Source organism: Aaosphaeria arxii, assembly GCF_010015735.1.
Source record: "Aaosphaeria arxii CBS 175.79 unplaced genomic scaffold BU24scaffold_8, whole genome shotgun sequence".
NCBI lineage: Eukaryota > Fungi > Ascomycota > Dothideomycetes > Pleosporales > Aaosphaeria > Aaosphaeria arxii.
The window spans coordinates 1,303,312-1,331,210 of NW_022983481.1; the positions used below are offsets into that span (position 1 = coordinate 1,303,312).

Consider the following 27,899-nt stretch of genomic DNA (forward strand, 5'->3'; position numbering starts at 1 on the left):
AAAACGCACGCACGCACGTGTTAGGACAAGGGAGGGGATAATTAACAGTTCTTTTTTATATATCCTAGCCAAACAGCTTCTTTCTTCAATACTCCATTTACCTTTTTTTACACTATGCACCTTTACCACTTTAACTCACTTTTTTCTTCATTCCATTTTGACGTTCATCTTCCTCCAGGTTTCTTTTTTTGGGGTATGGAAGGGCATGTGCGTAATGTAATGTAATTTTTTTGGGCATTTCACTACCGGACATCGATGGGATAGCAATGGCAAAGCCAAAACGGCCTTGCTAACACCAACACTAATTGGCGTCATCTTGTTCCTCTCGTCGTCTTTGTGGACTGTGTTCGGGGGGAGACGGGACGAGAGGAAAGGGACTCGTAACGGGTTTTCTGGCATTTGAGGCGTAATGTTGTGTTTCTCCTCTTATGGAATGCCTTATGGCTCCTTTTACGGCCTCTTGACTTTGCCCGTCCGCTGGGTTCAGTTTCTTGTAGTGCTGGGGAGGGGAAGGCATGCTAGTCTATATAGTATACCGTTGCAATACTCTTGTATTGGTGGTAACAACAATGGTAGTCCCACTTACAATATACATCTCACAATGAGCTAAGCTACTTCAGAGGTGTTCTAGATTGATCAACGCTCCAGATTGTACTACTTTCTTTCGACATTGTTGCTCTTGAATCGCTCGCTGGAAGTCGACTTGAATGTATGTGTTTTTGTTTCATACGACGAAAGCCTGGCTCGCGAGCTTCAGAACCATACTATCAATGGATAAATCATGTATGGAACATATGGAAAAAAAGATGACACGCAATATGTAAACTGATAGGTGGTGCTTTACAGGCTCACGTGGTCATCCTAGATTACCTTTGTGCCTCCGGCTGTGCACATAATATCAGTCGGGTGTCTCATACCTGTCAGTCTTGGTAACTCACAGATCTACTCATTCGGCTCAGACCATGCCAATGGTTTTCAGGAATCATCACGTCAGAACCATCCGTATTGTTGAATTATCTGTTTCACACTCTCCAACTCCAGGCCGATACCCAGGTAGTTGTATCGGAGCTGCGGGACTCACCCGGGTCTAACCCCATCAGGTTGTTTCATAATCGTCCGCCATTGGCCACTCCGCGGCTATTTTCGAGAGCACTATTAACTTACAGCCACACCCTCTGCCACCGTTCACATACACAGCAGCACACTCCCTCAAAGTCCCACGACTTCCGCTCACCTCCTCCTCCTCCTCGACCTCACAGGCAGAACTCTCTGTCTGCCCCCACATCACCTTGATGCGGTTCCTCAGCACCCCCCTCCCCGCGCTCTCGCTCTCCGCCCTCCTCATCACCTCCGCCTCCGCGCAAGCCCTAGGCATCCAGGTGACCAAAGCCGTCGACTGCCAACGCAAAACCGAGTCCGGGGACCGGATATCCGTCAACTACAAGGGCACGCTCGAGAGCGATGGCAGCACGTTCGACTCCAGCTACGACCGCGGCGTCCCCTTCACGTTCAAGCTCGGCGCCGGCCAGGTGATCAAAGGATGGGATCAGGGTCTGCTGGGCATGTGCATTGGCGAGGGCAGGAAGCTGATTATTCCGCCGTCGTTTGGGTACGGGCAGGAGGCTAATGGCGCCATTCCTGCGGGTTCGACGTTAGGTAAGGGATATTTGCTGTCTTACTGGTATAGTATAGAAGCTAATGTCCGGGTGTAGTATTCGAGACCGAACTTATGGGAATCCAGGGCGTGGATCCGGAACCTCAACCTCAACGACCGACGAGACCGGATACAAAGCCCCAAGGATCGTCGGCAGCGGAGACTAATACGGATCCTACGCCATCTCCTGTGGAGTCGAAGCCAGCATCAACTTCTGTTCCTGACGTGCAAGCAGCACAACCGACAGCGACCGATATGAGCCCCATGGACGAGAACGACAACGAGTGCCACTTGTTGGGCTCCTACGCTCTGATCGTGCAAGGCGCGCTTGGACTTTTGGCGGTGTCATCGTTGGTGTATAAGAGGTGGCGCGAGACTCCGCGACGACCGCTGAAGATCTGGTTCTTCGATGTGTCGAAGCAGGTTTTCGGCTCGGTTCTGCTGCATCTTGCGAATATCGTCATGTCGATGTTCTCGTCTGGGAAGTTCGATGTTGCTGCAAAGACTGTTGCTGAGGATGGTCAACAACCTAACCCATGCTCTTTCTACCTCCTTAACCTTGCAATTGACGTAAGTATTGAATTGCGAAACTACAGTGTGAATACGTGCTAATTCGACGTAGACGACCATCGGAATTGCCATTCTCGTAGTACTCCTCAAGCTCATCCACAAGGGCGCCGCCCTGACACCTCTCGCCAACCCGCCCGAGTCCATCCGGTCCGGCAACTACGGCCAGCCAGCACGCGCAACCTGGTGGCTCAAGCAATCCTTCCTCTACTTCCTCGGCCTCCTCGGCATGAAGTTCTGCGTATTCCTCATCTTTCAGCTGCTCCCGTGGATCGCGTGGGTCGGTGACTGGGCGCTGCGCTGGACGGAGGGAAACACGACGCTCCAAATCACCTTCGTCATGTTCATCTTCCCGCTCATCATGAACGCGATACAGTACTGGATCATCGACGGCTTCATCAAGGACCCCGCGGGCAACGACAGCCACTACGCGAGCGTCGAGTCCGACGAGTCCGACAACGAGTCCGACGACGACGCATGGCTGGAACGCCACAGGCGGAGCCGCGACGGCGGCGACAGCGACACAGAAAGAGTGGAGAGCGCTCCCCTCAAGGAAGCCAACCCCACGCCCGTTCCCATCAGGAAAGACAGCGGCAAAGATCGCGACTACGATCCCGACACCGACGGTGCTCAGGGCAGCAGTCGTGCTGGTCTCAAGATGCATTGATTAGCAATGTAGGGAAAGTGGCAGGGCGTTTTTAGTGTTTCATCTTCCGTTGCATTATATGTACTTTTTTTTTCTTGCATCTATTGGGTACGAATAGGACAAACAGAGTACGGGCGTGGTCAAGGTTGTTATTTTCGAACGTGCATATCTTGTTGATTAGAAAGAGTCTACCCCCCTGTTAGTGAGGTATACCGGGCCCTTTTTTGGTGGGCGCGGATAGTTTACAAGTACATAAAATGTATGATTATCCTCTTCTATGATTGCGCCAGACGTTCCTCTCTCTCTCTCTTTCTCTCTGCCTCTCTTTCTGTGTGTGCTTGTTATAGAAAGCATTCCTAAGGATTTAGGTCTGATAAAGTGGTCTCTCGTCGAAAAGAACGAATCTTGAAGTTAGCACTGGCGGATCGGCGTTAAGTCGATTGATTTCACGCCTCCTTCCCGTCTCGTTCACGCTCCCACTTCGCCGGCCTACGCATGAGCTGTACACAAGTCAGTCTTCAACACTCCTGAATCCCCTCCCTTCCCCTCTTCTTCTTAACCCCCTTGAATCAAGAAAAAAAAGAGAAAATCCCACTCACAATAAACTCAAAAACCTCGCCCCCCTCCTCATACGCCCCCAAATCCAACTCCACCACCTTGACCCTCTCGAACCCAAACCGCTTATACAGCGGCTCCCCCATCGGACTCGCCTCAAGATAGCACTCCACATTCCTCTTATCCGCCTCCCTGCACCCCCAATCCACGAGCAGCCCCCCCGCGCCCTTCCGATGGTGCTCCGGGTGCGTCACCAGCGTGTACAATACGTAGTGCGGGCGATTCGCCAGGATCTCGCGGCGGTTGTCGTTGAAGAGCTTGAGCAGCGCAGTGAAGACTTCGGGGTTGGATTCGGGGTAGGGGGATGGGATCGTGAGGCCGGCTTCGACTTCGGGCCAGGGGCGCGGGGAGGGGATAGCGTGTGTGGGGACGGTGAAGGGGAGGGAGAAGCGGTCGAGGGTTGGGGAGGCGGATTCCTGGGTGAGGATCGAGGATGGGCCGACGTACCGCCAGCGGGCGCCAGCGATCATGGCGGACGTGGAGGAGTCGCGGCATGACATGTAGAGCCAGCCCTTGGTGGCGTCGGTGATTTCGAGGACGGTGTCGGAGATGACTTTTTGGAGGGTGGTTGTGGAAGGGGGGGAAGAGTAGAGGAGCTTGTTGATGGTGGGTTTGAAGGTTTCGTGCCGGATGGATTGGTAGAGGTGGGCTTCTGATGGGAGGAGAGGGGAGATCTTGTGGGCGGGTTTGGGGTTGGAGGGTGCGGAGGGTTGTGATGCCATATTGTGTGGTGGTGATGTTGGGGTTTGGTGGTGTTTGTTATGTGGTGGATGGTGTTGTTGAAGGTCCAGATGGGATTGTGTTTTGAGGTCAAGGTACCAGCAGGATTGGAAGTCCAAGTGTTATCGGAATTGAGGAATTGTTCTTTTTCTATGTCCGTCAAGATTGACTTGGTCGTTATTTGTCCGGAATTTAGCTATATGTTGTGTTCCAATGTTCCAATGAGTCATCCGACGGCACGCCCTATATCAAACATGAATCAGAACAGTTCAGATCGTCAAAGTTGGAGATTGGAGAAAATACAATCGTTCCGTCCCCCTTTGAGTCAGATTGTGCTTTTAGGGGTGGAGAAATCGATGAGCGCCTGACTCTATTCCGAGCATCAATATATTTACGTACGTACCTAGGTAGTTGGTACTTGTAGTGGGAAAATCACCTCAACTGCTATGCTGCTAAAGTAGATAGTCGGTAGATGTTTTGTTCCGACCTCGGCAGATCGGAATCCCACGAGTGAGCGGATATGAATCGATCGGAATGAGATGTATGTCGGAGACGAACGTTATGATAACGGCATTCGAGCATGGCCTGTATATTGAGAGGTAAGAACTGGAGCTAGGAGATGGTTCTTCCCCACTGGTTATGCGCGCTACACGCCGCCACGCGGGACCGGGAACAGAACAGGTCTGCTCTGGAGATTTCGACGGAGCTTGCCGTGTAATTGTAACGATTGCAGTAAATGTATATTTTCGAGGTGATGTGTACGTTGTTGCATTGCATACAGTGAGACAATAGGACATTGACATAGTAGTGATGCCTGCAGGAGCTGTCGCTATGCTCTTGCGTAGATATGCTTGCAATTGAGTAGTGCAGTCCCGCCTGGAGGTTTGCGTCATACCACGGAGGTATGCCGCACTGCTCCTATACTTATGCAGTGATGCATGTCGTCTGATGAATCTCAGTGTCTGTATACAGCGATTTGCCTACCTGTGACTGTGTCATTCTCCTCACTGCATGAACCTAGATCGAGGCTTGTCTGAACAAAGGGCAGAGCAGAATAGGGCAGAGTGGATAGGGGAAGCCGTGCCCATACAGAAGAGCCAGCCTTCTCTCCCTCTCTTTCCAATCAGGCATGGGACGATAATCGGTACGTACCCATAGGGTCCATAGCCATAAGTGTCATAGGGGGGAGGGGGCCAACAAGGTACAAGACTCGAGTCTCGTCCCTCGTTCTTAAGCCCATTCAACGAATTTCCCAACACGGCAAGCAAAGTGAAATTCCATCGAATCCAGTGTCATCATTGCTCATGAACGTCGTCGTTGCCATTGGCTTAACGACGACGACTTACATTCACTCCTCTGTGATTGGTCGGATGTACGGGCCTGCTTAGCTCCGAATGAGCTTCCCGCACCCGCGCGCTAGTACGGATTAGGAAGAATGCTACCTTTGAGTGAGGGGACTCGAGGGAGAAATGTCTAACGTCATACAAGCCGCGTATTAACAATCAACATTGACGACTATGTAAATGAGTGCTGCTTCTTTCCCCGCCTTGTAACACTTTGCTTTGCTTTTGCACACTTCATCACCCATCGAGGTAGTAGCTCTAAGATGGCTTCAGCGACCGGCATCCCAGAAAACTACAACAGCAATGACGCAGCTCCACGGGAGGGATTGGGAGAGGATGAACCGCTGCTGGGACGCCGCGGGGATGCCAGTCAAGAAGACGGCCAGCCAATTTACAAGAACCTCTGGATAGGTATGAACTACATCTTCCCAAACAAGTGAACTGTCCAACGTTCTAACAACCCTCCCCAGGCACCGCACCCGTCGCCCAAGCCGGCATATGGATCGTAAGCTTCCCCCTCAACACCACTCCCAATCCAAACCCCAACTCCAAATCCAACAACATACTAACACACCCAACCACCAGCTCACAGCCATAATCTGGGGCGCCATATTCTCGCACCCCCTAATCTTCTTCTCTCCCCACCCGGTACGTCCCCCCCATCCCTCCTCCCTCCCCCTCCCCTTACCAAACCACCATCCTAACACTTACAACCTACAGCTCCTAAACACCACCGCCCTCCTCCTCCTAACCCAATCAACCCTCCTCCTCCAACCCACGCACACACGCCCCCAAAAACGCCTCGGAACCCTCCTCCACGCCCTCCTCAACACCCTCTCCACCCTCCTCCTCCTCGCCGGCCTCCTCATCATCGAAATAAACAAGATCTCCCACTCCGGAACCCACTTCGTATCCCCGCACGCCATCCTAGGGCTGGCGTTCTACATCCTCATCGCGCTACAGGTGGTCGTGGGGGTAACGCAGTACTGGGTTCCGAGTGTGTATGGTGGCGAGGAGAGGGCGAGGGGGGTGTGGAAGTATCATCGTGTGGGCGGGTATGTGACGTTGGGGGTTGGGGTCGGGACGGTGGTCGCGGCGAGCTGGACGGATTATAATGTTAACGTTCTGGGGGTGAGGCATTGGGGGGTTATTTTGGCGGGGGTGCTGGTGGTGCTGGGGGTGGGTGCGAGGGTTAGGTTGGCGAAGTTGGGGTGGAAGAGGGGGTAGGTAAGTGGTTAGGGAGGAGAGGGAGGCGGGAGGGAGGGAGGGGGGAAGGGGATGGATGGGTGGTGAGGTTGGCATGAGGGGAAAATATGTTTGTTGACACTGTCGTCTTTCTTTTTGGCCTGAGTTTGGCGTTGGGGATGGGGGTTTTCCTTGTTACGACGAGATGTGGGCGAGTATATCGAACGACCATACACATGACAGGCTTGTGTCTGTGTATAGTATATCAATAGATGCACTTAATGCATCACGCACATCAATTGAATATCACAATCCAAAAACCCACCTCACTCATACGTTCAGATGCTTGAATATCGTTCATGGAAGGAAGCAACGTTGTATTGTATGTCAGTCCTGATACTTCACGTACCCTGTGACTGAGTAAAGTAGGCCGGCTAGCCGAGCTCTATAGAGGTACATATCCTCACAAGGATACAGATACCGTCGGCTTGCTTTGATCCTTCCCCCCTTTCCCTTTTTCTTCTCTCCTACGCCAAAAAGAGACCATGTGAGTGAGGTAGGCCAACATCTGGTTGGTGCCCCCTTCGCTCTGGTATAATTGTACCCCGGAACATGGCGATTCAAAAAGGTCCTTGACAGGATTTGCCTATTTGATTCTGCCCCCCAAAAACAAAAGAAAAGAGAACAAATGAGATTGATGTGCGAACAAGAAACGCCGTTTTGATATGCGATTGTACAATGTGACCAACAAAAAGAAATAGCAGATTGGAGATATGCAATGTTTGCGGATCGCGGGATCCAAATGGCGACGCGCTCGTCCGATGACGTGACGGTGGAAATTCGAAAGTAGCATGGGTATAACAGTAATAGTGGTGGTGGGATATGCTTCTAGCAAGTATCCGTTTACTCCAAATCCTCGGGTCTCTTGACTGGTGATGCTCGCGAAGGGGCATCTGTCGCTGGCCGTTCGGCTTGTGCGCTCGGTGGCAGACTGGGTGCAGCCCTAAGCGGATTCCGTGCGCTCGAACTTGTAGCCACTGTGCCTGAATCCGGGTCTCTGGTACGCACCGGTTGGTAATCTTCCTGGACGCTGATATGTGCTTTCATCCTCGCCTCGTCCCTCATCTTCTTGAATTTGATCCAATTGTAGGCAGCAATGCTAAGGATGGTTACAAATAGACCGGTGATATTGATGGGTGTGAGGGGATCCTTGAAGACTAGGTTGGCGGTTGTGATCGTTACGACCTCCTTGAAGATACCGCAAATACTTAGCGTCACGACGGACGTTCGCTTCAGCAGAGCAAATTCCGAAGACGTCATGAAGAAAGCAAGAGTTCCGGGAAACAGGAGGATGCCAATGCCGAGCGCAACACCCTTCTCGGCGAAGAGGTTGGAGAGACCTTCAGACAGAGCGCCGAAGCCCTCGACCGGAACGGCAAGGATAAAAAGACTGACGAACATGACGGGTGCGAGGAAGAATATCGAGGAAAATGGATTCGAGGTGGCAGGGTTGCGGAGAAGGAGGATCTGGGTCAGAGACCAGCGGAATCCCGAAGAGCACGCGGAGGCCATGACGAGGATGAATCCAAGAACATGGAAAGCGGTTTCGCCGGCCACCATCATGACAACACCCACTGTCATGACACAGATGATGAGAACCAGTCGCCAGGACGGTTGCTCAAGGCGGAATAGGAAAGCGAATATCAGTACGAAACCCAATGCTGAAGACTTGCACATAGCTAGACTCGACGTTAGTGATGCCGAGACAGACGCAGTGGACACGCCGCTACTCACTGAAAAATGTCAATGAAATAAACTTCAAACTCATATTGCCCAGCCCAATATCCATTCCGGTCGCTGCACCACAGGGCCCAATGCGTGAAAAATAGAACCATTTCGTCATCAATGGCTTTTTGGTATCTACGGGTTCACGAGAGCGCGAATCGGCGGGGGTAAGAGAGTCGTGTCGTGGCCGGAACGAGGGTATCATAAACAGAACGAGAGACGATAGTGTGAATTGAACAATCATGTGCAGGCATGTCGTGAAAAGCGGGAAGGGAAAGATGTGCTGTGTCTGGCCGTCGCCTTTGTCCGTCTTGAACATCCATTTGTTGTAAACGGAGATGGAAATGGAAAACAGGTACCTAGACGGGAGACATTGGTTAGGTGTCGCGTGCTACGTCAGTCCGACATTGGGAGAACTTACCAAAGACCAATTAAGAGAGCATTTATGAGCATGGAACGGATGAGGTTCTCGTTCGCCAGTTTCTCTTCGTCCTTCCCAAACTTGACTTCCTCTACGATGCGCTGATCGAGTCGCGTGTTCCGCCTCTTTCTCCTTCGGCGACGCCTCCTATCTCTCCCCGTAAGACCAGTCTCCTCGTCATCCTCGAGCCCGTCTCGTGAGCTCATGTCGTCGAGTTCGAAATCTGTGCTGTCTGTCTCGGAGGAGGAATCGGTGCGGGAGCGCTCGCCGGAATCGCTGTCGTCCTCGCCCTCCTCGGGGATGTGATCTGAGCGATGTCTCCTATGCTTCTTGGACTCTTTCCTCGCGGGGACGTTGACGCTGGCGAGAGAGGAGGACCGGCGGCGAGCTTGTTGCGTGGCAGGTTCCCCATCCATGCTCAGGGTCTGTTGGTGTGTAAAATTGACTAGGACGGGGGAGCGAACGACGTGCGGACGAGCGTCGTCGCGAGTAGGGAGACGATCTCCAACGTGTTCGGATTGGTTACGGAGGTGATGGAGTTCGGAGGTTGCGCTGGCAGTAGTGGAGGAAGGAGGGTTGGAGAAAGTTGCGAGAGGGAAGGCATCGGCTGGATGCGATAATGATGATGAGGAGAAGGAGGAGGAGGAGTCAGGATCCACAGGGTAGTTAAGACGGTGAGTGGATTCCTGGTGGTGTTCTTCCAGCCAACGATCAACAGTTGCAGCGGTGGGTTCGGCTACCATGAGCACAAGCAATGGCTCGTCGGCTCGCCGGTGATGAATGGTCAAATCAGGACTACGGAGTGGCTACAGGACAGGAGAGGAAAGGACAGAACAGGAAATCATAACATAATCGGATCTAATCCAAGACCAGGACGAAATTGTACAGAACAAGGTTCCGGTTAGAGCAGTTGTTAGAGAGGATCTAGAGAGATGAGATGGTGAGATGGTGAGATGTGAGAGGGAGAAGAGAGGAGAGTCAGGGAAGAGGCGCCAGGGGGGAACAGCGTGATGCCAGTTAGCGCATCTTGGCCTCCGCGTGATCCGGACCCTCATACACCAGACATGTCCCTTATTCTCCACTCATACCATACAACTAAGAAGAATACCATACCATATGTGCAACATCTCTTGTATGTACGTTCTCCGTGTCGTACCGTACAAGTAACTACTATGTAATCTAATACAGAAAGAAGAGGGGAAGAGTCTTACGCAGGGTGCACGAGTGGGCCATCAATAATACGATCAGATCTCCTGCCAGATGGAAGAGAAATCCACAATTGCGATCCCATAGAATACAACTTCTTTACGGAGAAGATAGTCATGCATACATACCTACATCTGAGAAGTGATCAGGTGGAAGAATAGACATAGAATGGACCAAACCCTTCAACACTGGACGCAACTCGTACATACCATCACGGCTAAGCGAGCATGATACGTCTCTCCGACTGGCGATTACAATTGGGTTTATGGCCATGTGTGCATGTGTATTTTACAAGTTACAGTATGAGAATTGGGCAAACGTGTTGTCTCCATGGCATTGGCAGGGATGATGACGGCTTACTTTGTCCACCTGGACACGCTTACCACAGCACACCGAAACCCCACACTTTTCCAACAACCGACATTACCCTGCTGCACTTTGCGCCCACATTTGGGCATACATACCCTCACAGTCAAGCGGTCTGCTAGGATCTAGTCTGGTCTTCTGCTCTGCTGGTTTCGCTCGACTTGCGCTTTCATCAACTGACTGACTGACTGCCCGACTGACCGACTCCGCTAGTCCAAAGGTCCCAAGTGACCAGCGCACCAAAGAAGTCTGGACCGTGTGCAGATCGGCATGCTTCCACATCCCACCATCAACCGCAAGGCTCACAGAGCATCAGCGATGTCATCCATGCAGTACCATCATAAGCCAACAAATACGAGTAAGATCGATCGGGATCCGACCTAGGAGGCTGGGACTGATGACGAGCCGATCCATAGTGCTTGGCCTGACGAACCTCCAATACAAACAATACTGTGCAATGATCCAAGGCCCCAAGCTGCAAACATTTATTTGATCGACGATTTGAAGGATCGTTAAGCCCGCCCGCCCCTGAATCACAAAAGAAGTCCCATCATACTGGGTGCAATACTGCAAGCCTCACCATGCACCTTGGCCAGAACTTGATCGCGCTACCTAGGTCGAATACAATTGAACTTTAAAACTGCAAATGTAGACGTCATCATGAGCTACACACAACTCCGCCATCAGCAAACTCTTTGCCAGTAACCGTCCACTGCCGTCACACCTCACCTCAGCTCGGTAAGCGATGCCTATCAAGGATAGTAGATGAAAGATCCCACGCGACACCCATCCCATCCCATGCCAAAGTTGGGAAATCCCATTCCGCGGGTACGCAGATGCAACCTTTCACCATGCTGAACATGGGTGATCAATTTGTCCCAGATGAAAACGACCGACACCAATTGCAACCACTACTCCAACCAGATTGCGAAAGAAACAACAACACATAGCACATACCAGTATATCCAATCAGCAATACAACCAATCACAACCAAAAGATCTCTCAGCCTTGTATACCTCACCTATCGCCGTGAACCTCTGATATACACCTGCACGAGCCCCCGGCAGACAAAGACGTCAAAAGCAATGGAAACTTCTCCTCCTCATCAAGTTTTCAATCAAATGCCGTGTTTGATGTTGAGCTTGATAATTAATGATGATGAAGCTGGTTGTGTTGGAAAGAAAAGAAAAGAAACCAAATCAATCGATACACGGGAGATTTTTTTTTTTAAAAAAAAGTCTATACTTTTGTCTTTATATGTGAGGAGTTTCTAGCTGTCTATGTACGGAGTAGGTATTGTCCTGTCGGGTGTGGGGGTGCGGTTTGCTTTGAATTCTTTTGTGTGGCTGGGGGAGGGTGATAGAAAGTGAGTAAGGGATGGATGAATAAAGAGTCCCCACGCCACGCCATGCTGCCCTGATGAACTATGCAGAACCAGCAAGATTCCAAAAAATGTATACATCCAAACCCAGAATTCGTTGTGAATGCATCGCGTCCCTCCCCTTCACCAAAAACCCCCACGAAACACGCACAGGCACAAGACGTGATATACTCGCCCAAACCCCTTCCTCAACAGAATATGCCAACAACGAGACGACGAATCGGTTTCTGGGCAGAGAAACCCTACTTCCCCTTCCCGGCCGCACGCTCCCTGATCTTCTCCTCGCGCTCCCACTTCTCGCTGAGGATCCTGAAGAACAACTCCATCCACTCCTTCTCGCGTCCAGACAGCTGACGCCCGGGGTTTTTCCAGCATCCCGCGAGAATCTCCTTGAGGCGTCGGCGGAGCACCTTGAGCGCGACCGCGATCCTCCAGTTTGCGACGGAGAAGCGCAGGACGTTGCCGGGGAGCGTTATGATGCCCGCCGCGAGCTTGAAGTCCATGTTGTCTGCGCCGACGGTGAGGATCATGGGCAGCGGGTGGGCGATGGAGGTGGAGTGGGCGTTGTAGAACTTGTTGCTGGACTGCATGATGTGGTAGTAGGAGAGGAAGCGGGCGGTGGTGGGGTTGATGGGCGTGATGCGGTTGACGGATGTGGGGGAGAGGCTGACGGTTTGGTTGTTGGCGATGTTGCGCCAGCCTTTGCCTTCGCGGGTGAGGATCTTCGGGTACAGGGCCGTGGCGATGACGGAGTTGACGAGGATGTCGTTGTGCGAGTGGAGGTCGTGTTGGGGCGGGATGGTGACGAACATTCGGTGTCGGGAGGTGCTGCGGTAGCGGCTGAGGGCTTTGCGTTCCTCGCTGGTGAACGCGATGAAGCCGGCGTCGACGAGGGAGGAGAGGAGTTGCGCTTTCAGGTCCTCGATGTTGCCTAGGTTTTGGGCGCTCAGGAAGTTTTTGTGGCAGAATTGCGCCTCGGATCGCCCTGGTGTCGTGCAGATGGCCTTCCAGGTCTTGTAGGCGTTGTAGGCGGTGATCAGGTCGGAGTCGCCCTTTTTGAAGGCGAATCTGGCGACGTCGGCACGCTGTTTGGCGCCAAAGGGTGTGAGGAAGGGGGATTTGGATGACAGGATCGCGGCGATTGTTATGGCGACATCGGCGCAGGCGAACATGCATGAAAAGAGGACCAACTTTCCAAGGTGAGCGTCTAATGGTAATTTCGCAAGCTGTCGCCCAAGTGGAGTGAGTTCCTCGCCTGAGGTCAGGGCATCTACTTCTATGAGGGCGTCTATGGCACGTCGGATATTCCGCGAAGTTGGAGGATCCAGGGCTTCAGACAACGTCTTTTCGATGTCGCCGAGTTTGCAAATCTTGGTCCGCATGACGAGATCTTGTAGGGATAACCGAAGCATCTCAGGCGTCTGCTGGTCCGTCATCATAGTATCGTGCCTATACCTGGTGAAGAGATGGAAGCATAACCCTTCTTGCACACGACCAGCACGACCTCTACGCTGCTTCGCATTTGCGCGGGAGATGAACGACTGCGTAAGGCGCGACAACTGTCTTCTCTCATCGAACCGCATCTCTTTATGCTTTCCGGTGTCAATCACGCAAGTGATGTCGGGAATTGTGACACCCGTTTCTGCGATATTGGTAGCAAGTACTATTTTCCTAATACCTGGTGGAGGAAGCAAGAATGCAGCCTGTTGATCCTCACTCGAGATGGACGAGTGTAGAGGATATATCAACCACTGCTTGTCAAACGACGGGTGACTGAGCAGCATGTCATTGAGCTGACGAATTTCGGCCATACCCGGCAAAAAGACTAAGAAGGCGCTGCTGTATCTTGCGAGCGTTGCATCAAATGCAACATTTTCGATCAGGCGAATGATCAGATCGTAGTCGATCCCGTACTCATCGTAGCTCGAGAGTACATTACGAGTAGTAGCACTGTAACCCGGAAGCTTGGAAGGAATCCCGGATTTCTCTCTTGAGGAGCCCTCTTCGTTCTCGCTGGTATCCGAATCGTTCAACTTGTCGTTCGTTACCGCATCGTAATGTGTCAGTTCAATGGCGTCCTCCAAATATCTGGTTTCAACGGGGAAGGTACGGCCTGGTACCATCATAACTGGCGCGCTATTGAGATACCTTGAGAATTTATCGGCGTCAACGGTCGCGCTCATCAGGATGACTTTAAGCTCAGGACGACGGATCATGAGTGAACGGAGAATAATCAGTAAGAAGTCGGTGTCAATGCTGTCCCAGGTTAGTGAAGTTGCCCTGTTATTCTATGGTGTAGAACTTACTTTCGCTCGTGCACTTCGTCAATGATCAAGTGCGTGAGGTCGTCTAGCCCTCGGCTTGATTCCAACATTCGTAGTACGACACCCACAGTCGCAAACACAAGCCTACTTTGACTTGATGTCTTCGTCTCGAGTCGAATTGCGTAGCCAACAAGGGAACGAGGGGTTCCCAAGTCCTTTGGTCCCTCTCCAAGCTCATCGCTGACACGTTGAGCCAGCGATATTGCTGAGATACGTCTAGGCTCGGTACAGTATATCTTACATTGCTTTCCCTGTAATAGTTCATGCTCCAGGACAAATGAAGGTATCTGCGTACTCTTGCCGCAACCTTAAATCGGGAAGACAGTCATTAGTCGTCATTCAAAGCAGGCTACTCGAAAGGTAGAGGCAGAAAGAGGCAGAGAGACAGAAAAGGGGGTGAGCATTTGAAGCTCTGCTTACCTGTTTCACCACATATGATGGTCACTTGGTTCTGATCAATAGTTGCTAAAATAGATTCCCGGAAGTTAAAGACGGGGAGGTTCATGCGCGATTGGAGCATGTGTTGATAGGAGTTGGCGGCGGCCTTGTGATGCCACAAATCTCGAAGGCTTTGATTATTTGAAGTCGGTGTACTCTGGCCTGAGGTTGCAGCGCTCGATCCATTCGCTGCTTGATTGCGCATCTTGAATCGATTAGTGAGTACAACATCGTCCGACTCTTCTTCCTCGATCTGCTCTTGGACAATGGTACGGAGTCGCTTGACCGTTTGACGATCCTCTGCGTCTAGGCGTTCTTTACGATGGTCTAGAAGTTCTCTATAGTAGTCTCTCCAATTGGACGGGAGTCTGATGTATACTTTCTCTTCTTTGACTAAAGGTGCACAAATTGAGAAAAGTGCTACTGTGGAGATCAAGCTTTCACTCTGCTCTACAGACACGGTTGCTACCACCGTCGCACTGAAAGACGACTGGAACTTTTGAATGTTACAGTCGAACCCAGGAATATCACCGTCAAAAACAGTATCTTGACCTTTGGACCATTTGATGACCAATGAATGTCGACATGAATATGTCGTTGGTGATATGAGCTTGTACCAAAGTTTTGCACCCGGGTCCCTATAGTGAGATTAGCACAAGCCTTGCTTGACGAAACAGATGGCTTGCCTCGACCGCACCGATTCCTCTAACACTTTTCTTGGAGAGAGTCCACTTTGCTTTCCAAAATCTCTAAGTATCACATTCTGTGAATCTTGATCTATGGAGTCTTTTGTGGCCGGATCATCATCTGGAATTGCGGAGAACATGTCGCCTAAAAGTTCCCCATCATCATCGGATGCATTGCCGTTATCTTGATTTTCCCGATCGCCTTCTTTGTCCTTTGCTGGGTCCGCTTCTTGATCATTAGCCGCTTCTGTTGAGGAAGAAGGCGTGGCCTTTGTCTCAGGAAAGGATTTCTTTTCTGTGGCCTTAGCTTGCGCTATCTGATTACGTTTGACAGGCCATTCAGTGTCGGCTGCATCTTGATCGAACAATGCATCTGACTCAAGTTGTTGCAATTGGGACAGAAGCTTGCGTACGGCAGCTGTATTAGACGCTTTAGCAGTTTTCGCTTTGGTCCCCTTACTCTTCTTTGGTTTTGTATCTAAAGCATCAGGATCAATCTCAAAGAGTTTACATTTGAGGTTCAGATAGGTTGGGACAAGTTGATCTGGCTCTATATCACTGTCGAGATCACTTACTGCCACCTCGCCGATGTCGCTTTCGACCGGAGTGGAGGTGACATTACTCCTGTCTGATGAATTCGCTTCTTTGGTCGATCCAATTTGGGATTTTACATCAGCAGGTGGTGGCGTCGCTGATATGATTAGCGCGGTTTCTACAACCAAAGCATCTTGTCCTCGATTGATGATGTTATTATCGAGCAAACACGTTTTGACTTACCTGGCCTGGAAGTGGCAGGGGATTCACCGATAGGGAGACTCGGTTTCGGTCCATCATAACTGAACGAGTGGCCTTCACATTGATCGAGTGCCATCCATTCTAGACCTTCAGCAAAACCCCATGTACTACTCGTTGAATCAACGACAGCAGCGTTTGCACAGAGCCATTTGAGTACTGGATCTATGTTCTCCTCGGTGAACCCCATGCCACGAAATGTCAGATCCAAGATCCATAGTTTGGACATTGCATCCTCTTCCGAGAGTGTCTTAGTCAAAGACTTTTGTCCTTGTCTTCGGTTCGAATCATTGGATTCGGCCTGCGCCAACGAGATGATAGTATCCAAAACATCTCTAGGCACCCAGTCCTGAACGGTTACATTTTGGGCTTGCGAGCGGAGAACCCTCTGATCCGTCTGGACTTTCAAGATCTGGCGTCGTGCTTCGCGACGTACTTTAGTGGCGTGTTTCTCTACCAGCAATTGGAGCTCGTCCAATTCTAGCTGCGCTTCCAACTCCTCGGGAGTCTTTTGGGGGTTCTTTGGCTGTGCACTGGCGCCACCGTGTGCCTGTGCACTCGACGATACCTGGGGCACGGCAGATGGAGTTATGTCTTTCTTGGATGTTGCTGGCTCGGGCGGCTCAACTATCCTTTCTGGTTTTGGTTTGCTTGCAACCGACGTAGTGGCAAATCCTCGGGCAGGGTTGGAAGCCGGCTTCTTCTTTTTAGCCATCGTTCACGATAGCTGATTTCCCATGTATACCGGCCGTCATGTAAAGAGCCGGCAAACAAAAAAAGCAGAAGCTAGGATTGTGTACTATTACAAGTAACGCGGGGCCTCGTTGTCGCCAAAATCGGGTTTGCTTAGGAGAGAAGCTAGCGTATATGCTAAGCCATATTGGGTTAGTGGAACGAAGCTGCTCCACCAATGCTGCACTGATGGCCGAGTCTATTATTGAAATGGACTGGAGTTAACGAATTTCGTATTACACAGATCTAATGCGGATTCTCTTATTCGTAATGAACCCCTTATTGAAACATGAAGTACGGAGTAGACAGTCTCTAATTGAACGGCAGGATCAGATGGTCTTTGGGCCATATAAATGCTAGGTACGAGTACCTAGACAGGTACCTTAGGTCTGGGACGAGAACCAGAGTTGTATATCACCCGGGAATAGTAGGCGTCCTTGAACTATCATAGTAAGTTTCCAGGCCTGGCAGGTATTTGCGCTGTCGGATACGAAGTAACACAACTCGTAAACGCGTTTGATTTGACCACTGCGTCGAGTACGACTGATATTAGGGGTTCCAGCCTCGGTGGTATCGAAGACGGACCAAATTCCGAGCCACCCCGCGGGAATCGTTTGTGCGCCACTTGTGGCTGTTGCTTTATTTAGACCTGTTTACCTCCTCACTCTACTGAGCCATTTATTTGCTCATTAAAGATGCACTCAGCCTAATCAAGCGTGTGATGAAAATGCCTCGCAGGTCCTCGCAGATCCTGTTGTCTCCTTCAGTCATTTACCTTGCATACCTTCATTTCAATCGTTGATGTGTTTCCTCGTTCATCGTCGTGTCTTTCTTTAAATTCCTCATTTTCTCGCATTTTATACTTGGCAAATCCGGGGTACCTTCGCTTCGTCCCATAACCGTCTCTTGGCCCCCCTTGGCAAGGCGTTTGATTGGTCTTTTCCGACGACATGGAAGCCCGAAAAGAGATTCATACGATCTATCACGGGCCTCATGTTATTGACCTGGTCAATGAAGCCATCTCTCGTTTGGCACCTTTTTCTGCTCTCATTCTTACGATTACGCTGGTTGTTTTCTTCTTAGTACGCTACTACCTCTTCGAATCTTATTTGATGCAAAGATGCTACGGAGACAAGTACGCGAATCTCAATGAAGTCAACCGGCGGGGATTCGTCAATCACCACATGGCTGGCATCGCCAAAATTGTCATGTTGGTTGTGGGTGCATATCCATTTGTCAATGTGACTTTTGGCAAATCATCGGTGCACACCCTTTATACAAGAGGAGGAGTAGTGACATACGGTGATGGTGCGCCTAGGTCTTTGTTCACCAATCAGTTGCCCTTGCTGACGTGAGTAATTGCAGTCCTTATCGTGATCAATCAGATCTTCATTGCGATGTATGTTTTCGAGCTCTTGTATCGTGCAAAGCTCTCCCCTATCGCTTGTGCCCACCACATTGGAGCGATTATGATCGCCCAAAGCGCTGTGGCAATGAGCCTGAATTGGGAACACGAAAGGGACGCCACCATCGAGTTTGTGCTTTGTTTCGTCTGGGGTATGTAGCGCACTAAGAAACTTCTCTTCACCAAGCCTGTTCGGTTGCTGATATATCTACTGGATAGGTGCTTTCGATCTCATCGCCGAGTTTTGGCCACATGTAGCTATTATTCTGTATCGTGTTTACCCAAAGGACCATCATTTTCTTTCTAGAGTCTTTCTCTTTAGCTTCATCAGTACGCTTTCTGGCACTGTGATCGAAACCATAGTCGTCATGTGGCTGTTCGGCTCTCTGTGGCATCGTTGGACCTTGCCATTTAAAATTGTCACCCCGCTTCTGCATGTGGTTTTCAGTGCCGCTCAATTATGGGGAGCCAAAAACTTCCGCAGTATGTGGCTCAGGCAGAAGAGTTTGTTGAAGGAAGTCCCCGGAAATGCGGCATAAAGGTTGGGTGGCATATTTCTCTATATCTCCTTCTGGATTACTGGAAGATCGAACTCAAATAATTGTCATGTACTGCAAGTTCATTTCAAAAAATTTATATGCAAAAAGAAATATCGATAGTACAATCCCTCAATTTCGTTTTGTCTTTTGGAGAAGAGAATATGTGTTAGTTACTCCATAGTACTTGTTGGTAGGATTGGGCATGGACCGTGCCCGCCCTCGGCGAAACCTACCTCCGCCCTTTACAGCCCTTCGCAATTTTGAGGATAACTGCGAACTCCCCGCAATCACCCCGCAACATCTCTTATGGAACTTGCACGATGGCTGTTGATGGGGTGAATGGTTCTCATACCATCGATCGTGAGAAGCTTCACCGTGCACTCAAAACGAGTTCTACAAAACGTAGAATTGCGGAGTTGTCAGGCCTTCAACATCAATTGGAGGATGACTGTGAGTTATGATCTGTGCACCTGGGAGAAGGATGATATAGACACAAGAAACTAATTTATAATTCTTCTCAGCTTTCGCATCTGATAATGTCCTAAACCTCCTCGAAATCCTGTTCGAAACGTACCCTCTTTATGAAGACCGCGAATCCAGACGAGCTGTCGAAAAGCTTCTCGTATGCCTCGCAAACAGCGCATATGCGAAATCCACTTTGCCCGCAATTGTCAAATTCCTGAAGCAAGAATGTTCTAAAAAGAGCCTTGCGCACAAAAACGCATTCATCCTCGTTGATTGGTGCTCCGTCCTCCTCCTACAGTTCGTGAAGGTCCCGGAACAATGGTCTCTATACGGCTTGGACGTCGCTCTGGCGGATGCAAAGGTATTGGAGACATGCATGAGCGAAAGTGGATCTCGGCGAGCGGGACGTATACAAGACTCAGCCTTGACGGTGACCCGACGGGCATTGCGCAGCATCTTGCGCTCCAAAGAATTTGGCGATGACGCTCTGTCAAAGTTGGTTGAAGCCCTTACTACCAAGGGTACTTCGCCGACGGCTGGGAATGCTGTTTTCCTCGGTGTGATAGCGGGTGTGTCGTCGCGACTGGAGGTAGTCAAGCCCAAATTGGAGAGCCACAAACAGGAATACTACGCTTTTTACGTTCGCGAGATAATTGGATCACGGACCCAGCTCCCTAGCCACATTTCCAACGCGCTACATGACTTTTTCGATTCTTTCCCTACGCTTGAAGAGCTACAAAAAGAAGTCATACCACCGATCGAGCGAGCGCTGTTGAGAGCACCCGAGGTGGTTCTGAACGACATTGTAACGCCTCTGATCCAGTCTCTGCCGAAGGCTATGGATCTAGCGCCAGTGCTCCATGGGAACCTATTAAAGCCACTTCTTTCGAACATCAAGTCTACAAACGCCGTTATTCGTGCAGGAGCTCTACGGACGTTTGAAGCTCTGGCATCGCGATCCATTGATGACGCAATCATTGATAAGATTGTGGATGAAGTTCTGAACCCCCTCAAGCAAGGGAAGGTCACGAACACAGATCAGAAGGTCATCCATGCTCAAATGCTAACATCATTCAACAACACAGTACAATTGGCACAAAAGGTTCCTGTAGGCATCTCTGCAGTAGCTTTGAAAGAGCCGAATGAGGCAGCTGTTACTGCTGAAGTTCTTGCATTGATCAAGCACCTTTCATTCGGACTAAGAAATGGTGTGAAATTTGAGAAGACCATATCTGATGCCTTTATTAAAGGCATGGCCGACAAACGGATCCCAATACGTAGACTCTGGGCCATCCAGGCAGCCGAGATTTGGTGGACACTATCATCCGAGCAGCATGGTCAAGAAGATATCCAGTATTTCTGCCAGGCTACTCTCCCTAAATTGGTAGAGATCTGGCAGGACGTTATTGCTAACCCAGTCCCTGCTACTCAGAGCGGCATGGTGACAGTAGGCTACTTTGTCACCGCGATTCTTCTAGATAAAGTCCGTACTTTGGACGACCCTAAACTTGCTGCCATTTTCAAGAAGACCGACGTTGTCTCACAATCCATTGCGACATCTCCAAAACCTTCATTCCTTCTGAATACAAGGGTATACAGCAAAGTATCTACAGTAGAAGACATTGAGATTGCTCTCAGGGCATTGGCCTCAGTAGCTCCATGGCTTTGGAAAGACGACGCTCCGGAGGCAGCTCAAACAGCATGGACCCAATCATTCATATACTTCATTGTTGCGCATACTAGTCCCTCGCGCGCGAAATTGGCTGCCAGACGAGCACTGTCAGATGTGTACCTTCAGAACCCACCAGCAGTCTCCAGAGCTATATCTCTCGGGATTTGGGCTTGGTACAAGTCTAATGAGCAAGGTGACAAAGACAGCGCAGCTGTCGCTTCCAAGTCAGGCGTCAATGAGCTCTCTGCAGTTCTGAACTCAATTTGTCTACCCGAAGATGCGTTGCGAACCTCCGCGCCTTCTATACCACTCCCCACACTACAGAAGCAGTGCATCGAGCTTCTTCCGTTAGCTCGTCCGCAAATTGTCCCCCGATCATCCTGGATCGATCTTTGCTTAAGAATGGGTGTGGACCCTGGTCAGCTTGCCCGTGAGCATCTTGAGGAGTGCATGCAGCTGCTGCTAGATGCAACGATTGTAAGTTTCGGAAGCACTCCATATGGAATGGTATTAACCGTACGGTACAGGACAAGAGCAATAGAGACTTCCCTGCCATAGGACAAGCCGCATACGGTGCTTATGTTGACCTTGCCTTCGTGGCGCCGGAGATTGCTCTCCCTGCTGTTGTAAAGCGATTCCAAGAGGATCTCAATCCAAAGCAACTTGAGTCTATTGGCCCCACTGAGGCCGCTATTTTCCGCACCCCAGAAGGAACAGCTTTCATTGACGTTCTCTCCAAGAAAGCGCCTGCGAGTTTAGACAAGAATACCAAAGACTATGATACTCTCAAGTGGGAGGAAGACCTGAGGGCACAATTGGCGCAGAAGAAGGGACAAACGAAGAAGCTCTCTTCGGAAGAGCAAGGAAAGGTCAACGCTCAATTAGCCAAAGAAGCAGCTATCCGACAAGAAGTGGCTAATGTTGAGCTTAACATGCGCCGTGGTGTGGGGATCATCGAGAGCCTTGCGACAGGAGCCCCAACGGAAGCAGAGCAATGGATGGGACCAGCTGTGGATCTTCTGATCCAGGTTATCCGTGCCGGAGCTGGTCTGCTTTTGGGTGATGCACCAGCAACGACCTTCATCAAGTGTTCGCAGCGTATATCCGCTCGTTTGGGCGTATTCAAACCATTCATTGGAGTTGCTACTTTGAGGACCATTGGAACTCTACACCTTTCCGAGGAGTATGAGCAAGAGGATCTAGGAGGTACGTTGCAGACCACCCAGTTGGAAACCCAAAACTAACGATAAGCAGATCTTGTGACCAGAGTCTTATATAGGTTGCGATTCATGAGCGAACAGAGGCCCCTGGATACTGTTTCGCTCGCATACTGCTTGCCACTGATCTTCTTGACCCTAGAGAAGGGCGGCATTGGTCGTTCTTCTCCCGAAGAAGCAGATGAGCAGCTCATCCTCGTGTTCGAGTTCTTGTCCTTCCATTCAAACTCATGTAGGTCTTCCACTGACTTGATATCTTTCGATTCACTAACAAAGTAGGCTCTGACGGTCGCTTACCTCGAGTGACACTCATAGAAAGTCTCGTCTCTTCAATGCAACGATTTAACCAGCATTACAAAGCCACAAAAGATTGTCTACTAGATCTATCTCGCGGGCTCGCACCTAATATCACTGTCGAAGAGCTCAATGCTTTGCTCCGTGGTACTATCGTTCCGGAAGTAGCGGTTCGAACTGCAACTCTACAAGCGATTGATTCTGAACTTGAATTGGAAGATTTCGATTTCAGTGAAGAGATCTGGTTGGCATGCCACGACGATGTACCAGAAAATGTAGAATTGGCTCAAACGATCTGGGAGGACAACCAATTGAAGCTCACGCCCGATGTGGCGCCACGCTTAACCCCGTACCTCGATTCACTCGATCAGCAACTCCGAAGAGCCGCAGCTCGCTCCCTTGGTGAGATAGTACGCATCTTCCCAGAAATTTTCAACCAGATCTTGAAAGATCTGCAAGAGGCGTATGTCGAGAAGGCAAAGCCAAGAGTCCCCGAGCGCGACGAGTACGGTATGCCACGGAAGGTTGATCTTCGTGATCCATGGGAGGCAAGAGATGGAATTGCGCTAGCCTTCAAAGAGTTGACACCAGTCTTCAAAGATGAAGATCTTGTCGAATTCTTCAAGTTCATGGTGTACCAGGGGCCTTTGGGTGATCGTAACGCTACGGTTCGGGAAGCGTTGGTAGATGCTACTACTACCATCATCACGACCAAGGCGCAATCAAAGGTCGAGGCGTTGATGGAGTTGTTTGAGAACGCACTAGAAGGCCCTGATCGGAAATCTGAGATGTATGATCAAGTCAATGAGGCTGTCATTATTCTCTACGGTGCCCTCGGACGACATCTTAAGTCTGGCGATAAACGCGTCCCGAAGGTTGTGCAGCGACTCCTGGCTACTCTCAGCACTCCTTCTGAAACCGTGCAATATGCCGTTGCACAATGCTTGCCACCACTCGTCCGAACCTCCGAACAAGAGCTCGAGACCTATGTTGAGCAAATGACCGAACAACTACTGAATTCAAAGAAGTACCCAGCCCGCCGAGGAGCTGCATATGGTCTGGCCGGTATCGTCCGAGGCAAGGGACTGAGCCTTCTTCGCGAATACCGTTTGATGTCGAAGCTTCAAGGCGCAGCAGAGAACAAAAAGGATGCAGGTCAAAGACAGGGAGCGTTCCTGGCATATGAACTTTTCTCCCTGATTCTAGGACGCATATTCGAGCCGTATGTGATTCAGGTCGTCCCGCAGTTGCTTGCTGGGTTTGGTGACACGAGTGTCGACGTTCGCGAGGCCTGTTTAGATGCAGCAAAGACCTGCTTCTCTACACTGAGCTCTTATGGTGTTAAGCAGGTTCTGCCTATCCTCCTTGACGGTTTAGACGACCACCAATGGCGCAGTAAGAAGGGAGCCTGTGACTCCCTTGGTGCTATGGCCTACTTGGATCCTAACCAGCTAGCATTGAGTTTGCCAGACATCATTCCGCCGTTGACCACTGTGCTTACCGACAGTCACAAGGAAGTTCGCGCCTCAGCGAATCGCAGTCTGCAGCGCTTCGGCGAAGTCATCAGCAACCCCGAGATTAAGAGTGTGGTCAACCTCCTCCTCAAAGCTCTCAGCGATCCTACCAAACACACCGATGATGCTCTTGATGCGCTCATCAAGATTCAATTCGCCCATTACCTCGATGCGCCGTCACTTGCGTTGGTCGTCCGCATCCTCGAGCGAGGATTGGGTGACAGATCGGCCACCAAAAAGAAAGCCGCTCAGATCATTGGAAGCTTGGCTCATCTTACTGAGCGCAAAGATCTCATTTCTCATCTTCCTATTCTCGTGGCAGGCCTCAGAGGCGCAATTGTTGATCCCGTCCCTACAACCCGAGCCACTGCTTCGAAAGCATTGGGTTCATTGGTCGAGAAATTGGGAGAGGATGCCTTACCAGACCTCATTCCCAGCCTTATGGCTACGCTCAAGTCGGACACCGGAGCTGGAGATCGCTTGGGTTCCGCTCAAGCCTTGTCCGAAGTTCTCGCTGGTCTTGGAACAGGTCGCTTGGAAGAGACACTCCCGTCAATTCTGCAAAATGTCGCCAGCAACAAGCCATCGGTGCGGGAGGGTTTCATGTCACTCTTCATTTTCTTGCCCGCTTGCTTTGGCAACAGCTTCGCAAACTATCTCAGCAAGATCATTCCTTCCATCCTTGGTGGACTTGCAGATGATGTTGAGTCGATCCGAGAAACTGCCTTGCGTGCTGGTCGCTTGTTGGTCAAGAACTTTGCCAGCAAAGCCATTGACCTACTCCTTCCCGAATTGGAGAGAGGTCTTTCAGACGACAGCCACCGCATCCGTCTCAGTTCCGTCGAGCTCGTCGGAGATCTTCTTTTCAATCTTACTGGTATCAGCGGCAAGGCCGAACAGGAAGAAGTCGAAGAGGGTGCAAAGGAGGCTGGTCAGTCTCTCCTCGAAGTCCTCGGAGAAGAGAAGCGCAACAGGGTCTTGTCTGCCTTGTACATCTGCCGTTGCGATACCTCGGGACTTGTACGACAGGCCGCGATCAACGTTTGGAAGGCATTGGTGGCAACACCACGGACTCTCAGGGAACTCATCCCTACCCTCACACAATTCCTCATTCGCAGGCTCGCCAGTTCCAACATGGAGCAGAAGGTCATCGCAGGAAACGCTCTCGGAGAACTTATTCGAAAGGCTGGCGAGGGTGTCTTGGCTACCTTGCTTCCTACGTTGGAAGAAGGATTGCACACTACTGATACAGATGCTAAGCAAGGTATCTGTATCGCTCTGCGAGAACTTATCGCATCTGCTTCGCCAGAAGTGCTCGAGGACTACGAGAAGACTCTCATCCAGGTTGTGCGAACCGCACTTGTCGATCCAAACACTGAAGTGCGAGAAGCCGCCGCTGAAGCATTCGATGCTCTGCAACAAATCCTCGGCAAGAGAGCCGTTGACCAAGTGCTTCCGTATCTCCTCAACCTTCTTCGAGATGAGGATGAGGCTGAGAATGCTCTCTCCGCCCTCCTTACTCTACTCACAGACAATGCAAGGTCTAATATCATTCTTCCTAACCTCCTCCCCACACTCCTCAAATCGCCCATGTCTGCCTTCAATGCCCGCGCCATTGCTTCTTTGGCCGAGGTGGCTAGCTCCGCTATGACGAGAAGACTCCCAACGATCCTCAACACAATGATGGACAACATCGTTACTTGTAAGGACCCTGACCTGAAGTCCGAGCTTGAGGCCGCATTCGACACGGTCATCCTCTCGGTTGACGAGTTTGATGGTCTGAACACCTTGATGAGCGTCATGAAGGCCCTCATCCAGCACGCCGATGAGCGGCGACGAGCAACAGCGGACACTCATTTGGCGAAGTGGTGTGCCGAAACCGATGTCGACTATTCAAGATACTATCCCGATCTCATCCGCGCCCTCCTTATCGCTTTCGACGACGTCGACAAAGACGTTGTCAAGGCAGCTTGGAGTGCGCTCAGTGCGCTCACCAAACGTTTGCGGAAGGAGGAGATGGAATCGCTCGTCATCTCCACGAGGCAGTCTCTCCTTCAAGTCGGTGTGGCAGGCTCAAACCTGGCTGGTTTCTCGTTACCGAAGGGTATCAACGCTATTCTCCCTATCTTCTTGCAGGGTCTCATGAACGGTACCGTGGACCAAAGGACGCAAGCTGCGTTGGCAATCTCAGACATTGTCGACCGTACGAGCGACAAGTCACTCCAACCCTTCGTGGTCCAGATTACCGGTCCGCTCATTCGTGTGGTATCCGAGCGTTCAGTTGATGTCAAGGCTGCCATTCTTCTCACATTGAACAATCTCCTCCAGAAGATTCCCACTTTCCTCAAGCCCTTCTTGCCGCAGCTCCAGCGAACCTTTGCAAAGTCGCTTGCCGACACCTCGTCAGACGTACTACGTGCTCGTGCTGCTAAGGCGCTTGGTACATTGATCTTGATGACGCCCCGAGTCGACCCGCTCATCTCTGAATTGGTGGCGGGTGCGAAGACCAGCGATCAGGCCGTCAAGACCGCTATGTTCAAGGCCCTGTTCGAAGTCGTCAGCAAGGCTGGAAAGAACATGAATGAGGCTAGCAGGAACTCCATCCTGGCGCTCATCGATACCGACACCGAAGAAGCCGATGGTAAGTCTTCTATCCTTCACCCCTTTCCACTCTTCACCAGTAACACTAACCCCCTCGACAGATTCAATCGCGATCACCAACGCCCGCTTACTCGGAGCCCTCATCGGCAACCTACCCTCCGACCTCTCGACCCCCCTAATCAAAACCCGCATCCTCACAACCCACTTCACCAAGTCCTCGATCCTCGCCCTCAACGCCGTCCTCCTCGACGCCCCCTCCGCCCTCGCCGACTCCTTCGCCGACGAAACCATCACCGTAATCTGCGCCGGCATCGCCCACACCGACCCCTTCATTTCCGACAACTCGGTCCTCGCGGCAGGAAAATACCTCCTCTCCCCCACGACCTCCAAAGCCTTCGAGCACACGAAACCCATCTTCGAATCCCTGGCCCCCGTCATCGAGCCCGGCCACCCAGTCGACACGCGGCGCCTCGCGCTCGTCGTCCTCCGCACCGTGGCGCGCGCCCAAACGTCCTCGATACGCCCGCACATCCAGCTCCTCACCCCGCCCATCTTCTCGTGCGTCCGCGACCCCGTCATCCCCGTCAAGCTAAGCGCGGAAGCAGCGTTCCTCGCGCTCTTCAGCGTCGTCGATGAGGAGGCTGCCGTCTTCGATAAGTACATGGCGGGACCCGGGAAGTCGCTCACGGCTGGCCAGCAGCGCAGCATGGGGGATTACTTCAAGAGGGTTAGTTTGAGGCTTGCGGGGCAGGCGAGGGAGAGGCGTGAAGCGGAGGGTGGTCAGGGTGGGTTGGGGCTCAGTAGCGATGAGGTGGAGGATGAGAGGGAGGTTTGGAGTGTTGGTGTCGTTGAGCTGGGGGATGTTTTCGCGGGTGCTGAGTGATAGGATAGGATGTGTTTGTTTGTTTGTAGGACGGAACGGGGGGGAAATGGGAACGGAAAAATGTGTATGTTTCGTTATGACATGCTTTGCTTATATATATAGATATAGTATACCGACGACGAAAAAGAAAAGAAATGAAAAGAACGATATTTCCCAATCACGCAAATCAGACGTTTCAAAACACATAAAAGTTACTCTATGTAGCGAAGAAGAAGAGAAGTCGAAAACAAAAACGAAAAAGAGCATTGTCAATTTCCATTATCCAGGTATCATGCACCTCTACACGTCTACACAGATGTACATGTACATAATTACATACACATGTGTTTATATGCGGGTTACACTGTGAAATCTACCCTATCGAACCTATCAACCCAAATCGAAATCATCTCAGACTCAGTTCACACATCTCACCTCCCATGAAAGGCAAAACAGGACATTCATTCG

The 27,899-nt window shown here is 50.9% G+C and overlaps 7 protein-coding genes across 7 annotated transcripts; 4 read left to right on the forward strand and 3 right to left on the reverse strand.

Moving 5' to 3' along the window:
* Window positions 1-912: 912 nt before the first annotated feature.
* On the forward strand, window positions 913-3,149 carry BU24DRAFT_397253 (uncharacterized protein). Its single transcript, XM_033525341.1, has 3 exons — window positions 913-1,656; window positions 1,713-2,224; window positions 2,277-3,149. Exons 1-3 carry the CDS (start codon window positions 1,293-1,295, stop codon window positions 2,886-2,888), a joined length of 1,488 nt encoding a protein of 495 aa, XP_033380607.1. The 5' UTR covers window positions 913-1,292; the 3' UTR covers window positions 2,889-3,149.
* On the reverse strand, window positions 3,100-4,399 carry BU24DRAFT_273462 (uncharacterized protein). Its single transcript, XM_033522615.1, has 2 exons — window positions 3,467-4,399; window positions 3,100-3,367 (listed from the first exon to the last, which is right to left on the reverse strand). The coding sequence occupies exons 1-2, from the start codon at window positions 4,202-4,204 to the stop codon at window positions 3,314-3,316; spliced, it is 792 nt and encodes a 263-aa protein (XP_033380608.1). The 5' UTR covers window positions 4,205-4,399; the 3' UTR covers window positions 3,100-3,313.
* A 1,326-nt stretch (window positions 4,400-5,725) lies between these two features.
* On the forward strand, window positions 5,726-6,772 carry BU24DRAFT_495320 (uncharacterized protein; the record flags this gene model as incomplete). The annotated part of the gene is made up of 4 exons (XM_033534116.1): window positions 5,726-5,956; window positions 6,016-6,050; window positions 6,131-6,193; window positions 6,266-6,772. Exons 1-4 carry the CDS (start codon window positions 5,809-5,811, stop codon window positions 6,770-6,772), a joined length of 753 nt encoding a protein of 250 aa, XP_033380609.1. The 5' UTR covers window positions 5,726-5,808.
* An 861-nt stretch (window positions 6,773-7,633) lies between these two features.
* Window positions 7,634-9,352, reverse strand: BU24DRAFT_435651 (TPT-domain-containing protein; the record flags this gene model as incomplete). The annotated part of the gene is made up of 3 exons (XM_033530109.1): window positions 7,634-8,469; window positions 8,525-8,874; window positions 8,937-9,352. 3 exons carry the CDS (start codon window positions 9,350-9,352, stop codon window positions 7,634-7,636), a joined length of 1,602 nt encoding a protein of 533 aa, XP_033380610.1.
* A 2,780-nt stretch (window positions 9,353-12,132) lies between these two features.
* Window positions 12,133-16,921, reverse strand: BU24DRAFT_453700 (ATP-dependent RNA helicase A; the record flags this gene model as incomplete). Its single annotated transcript, XM_033531279.1, has 6 exons — window positions 16,116-16,921; window positions 15,339-16,029; window positions 14,635-15,290; window positions 14,197-14,521; window positions 13,569-14,146; window positions 12,133-13,532 (listed from the first exon to the last, which is right to left on the reverse strand). The coding sequence occupies exons 1-6, from the start codon at window positions 16,843-16,845 to the stop codon at window positions 12,133-12,135; spliced, it is 4,380 nt and encodes a 1,459-aa protein (XP_033380611.1). The 5' UTR covers window positions 16,846-16,921.
* Window positions 16,922-17,582: 661 nt separating this feature from the next.
* Window positions 17,583-18,934, forward strand: BU24DRAFT_426129 (uncharacterized protein). The gene is made up of 3 exons (XM_033528897.1): window positions 17,583-18,170; window positions 18,228-18,419; window positions 18,487-18,934. The coding sequence occupies exons 1-3, from the start codon at window positions 17,813-17,815 to the stop codon at window positions 18,804-18,806; spliced, it is 870 nt and encodes a 289-aa protein (XP_033380612.1). The 5' UTR covers window positions 17,583-17,812; the 3' UTR covers window positions 18,807-18,934.
* A 160-nt stretch (window positions 18,935-19,094) lies between these two features.
* BU24DRAFT_495324 (ARM repeat-containing protein) lies at window positions 19,095-27,607 on the forward strand. The gene is made up of 6 exons (XM_033534117.1): window positions 19,095-19,256; window positions 19,328-21,420; window positions 21,471-22,149; window positions 22,198-22,392; window positions 22,440-26,609; window positions 26,671-27,607. Exons 1-6 carry the CDS (start codon window positions 19,127-19,129, stop codon window positions 27,450-27,452), a joined length of 8,049 nt encoding a protein of 2,682 aa, XP_033380613.1. The 5' UTR covers window positions 19,095-19,126; the 3' UTR covers window positions 27,453-27,607.
* Window positions 27,608-27,899: the final 292 nt, after the last annotated feature.

Excerpts from the sequence above, each read along its gene's own strand:
- BU24DRAFT_397253 (XM_033525341.1), top strand. The coding sequence starts at position 1,293 with ATGCGGTTCCTCAGCACCCCCCTCCCCGCGCTCTCGCTCTCCGCCCTC. Across the intron at positions 1,657-1,712 it reads TCCTGCGGGTTCGACGTTAG|TATTCGAGACCGAACTTATG; the intron begins GTAAGGGATATT and ends GTCCGGGTGTAG. Across the intron at positions 2,225-2,276 it reads TCCTTAACCTTGCAATTGAC|ACGACCATCGGAATTGCCAT; the intron begins GTAAGTATTGAA and ends AATTCGACGTAG.
- BU24DRAFT_273462 (XM_033522615.1), bottom strand. The coding sequence starts at position 4,204 with ATGGCATCACAACCCTCCGCACCCTCCAACCCCAAACCCGCCCACAAG. Across the intron at positions 3,368-3,466 it reads GCGAGGTTTTTGAGTTTATT|CTCATGCGTAGGCCGGCGAA; the intron begins GTGAGTGGGATT and ends ACTTGTGTACAG.
- BU24DRAFT_426129 (XM_033528897.1), top strand. The coding sequence starts at position 17,813 with ATGGAAGCCCGAAAAGAGATTCATACGATCTATCACGGGCCTCATGTT. Across the intron at positions 18,171-18,227 it reads AGTAGTGACATACGGTGATG|TCCTTATCGTGATCAATCAG; the intron begins GTGCGCCTAGGT and ends GAGTAATTGCAG. Across the intron at positions 18,420-18,486 it reads TGTGCTTTGTTTCGTCTGGG|GTGCTTTCGATCTCATCGCC; the intron begins GTATGTAGCGCA and ends TCTACTGGATAG.
- BU24DRAFT_495324 (XM_033534117.1), top strand. The coding sequence starts at position 19,127 with ATGGCTGTTGATGGGGTGAATGGTTCTCATACCATCGATCGTGAGAAG. Across the intron at positions 19,257-19,327 it reads ACATCAATTGGAGGATGACT|CTTTCGCATCTGATAATGTC; the intron begins GTGAGTTATGAT and ends AATTCTTCTCAG. Across the intron at positions 22,150-22,197 it reads TGAGCAAGAGGATCTAGGAG|ATCTTGTGACCAGAGTCTTA; the intron begins GTACGTTGCAGA and ends AACGATAAGCAG.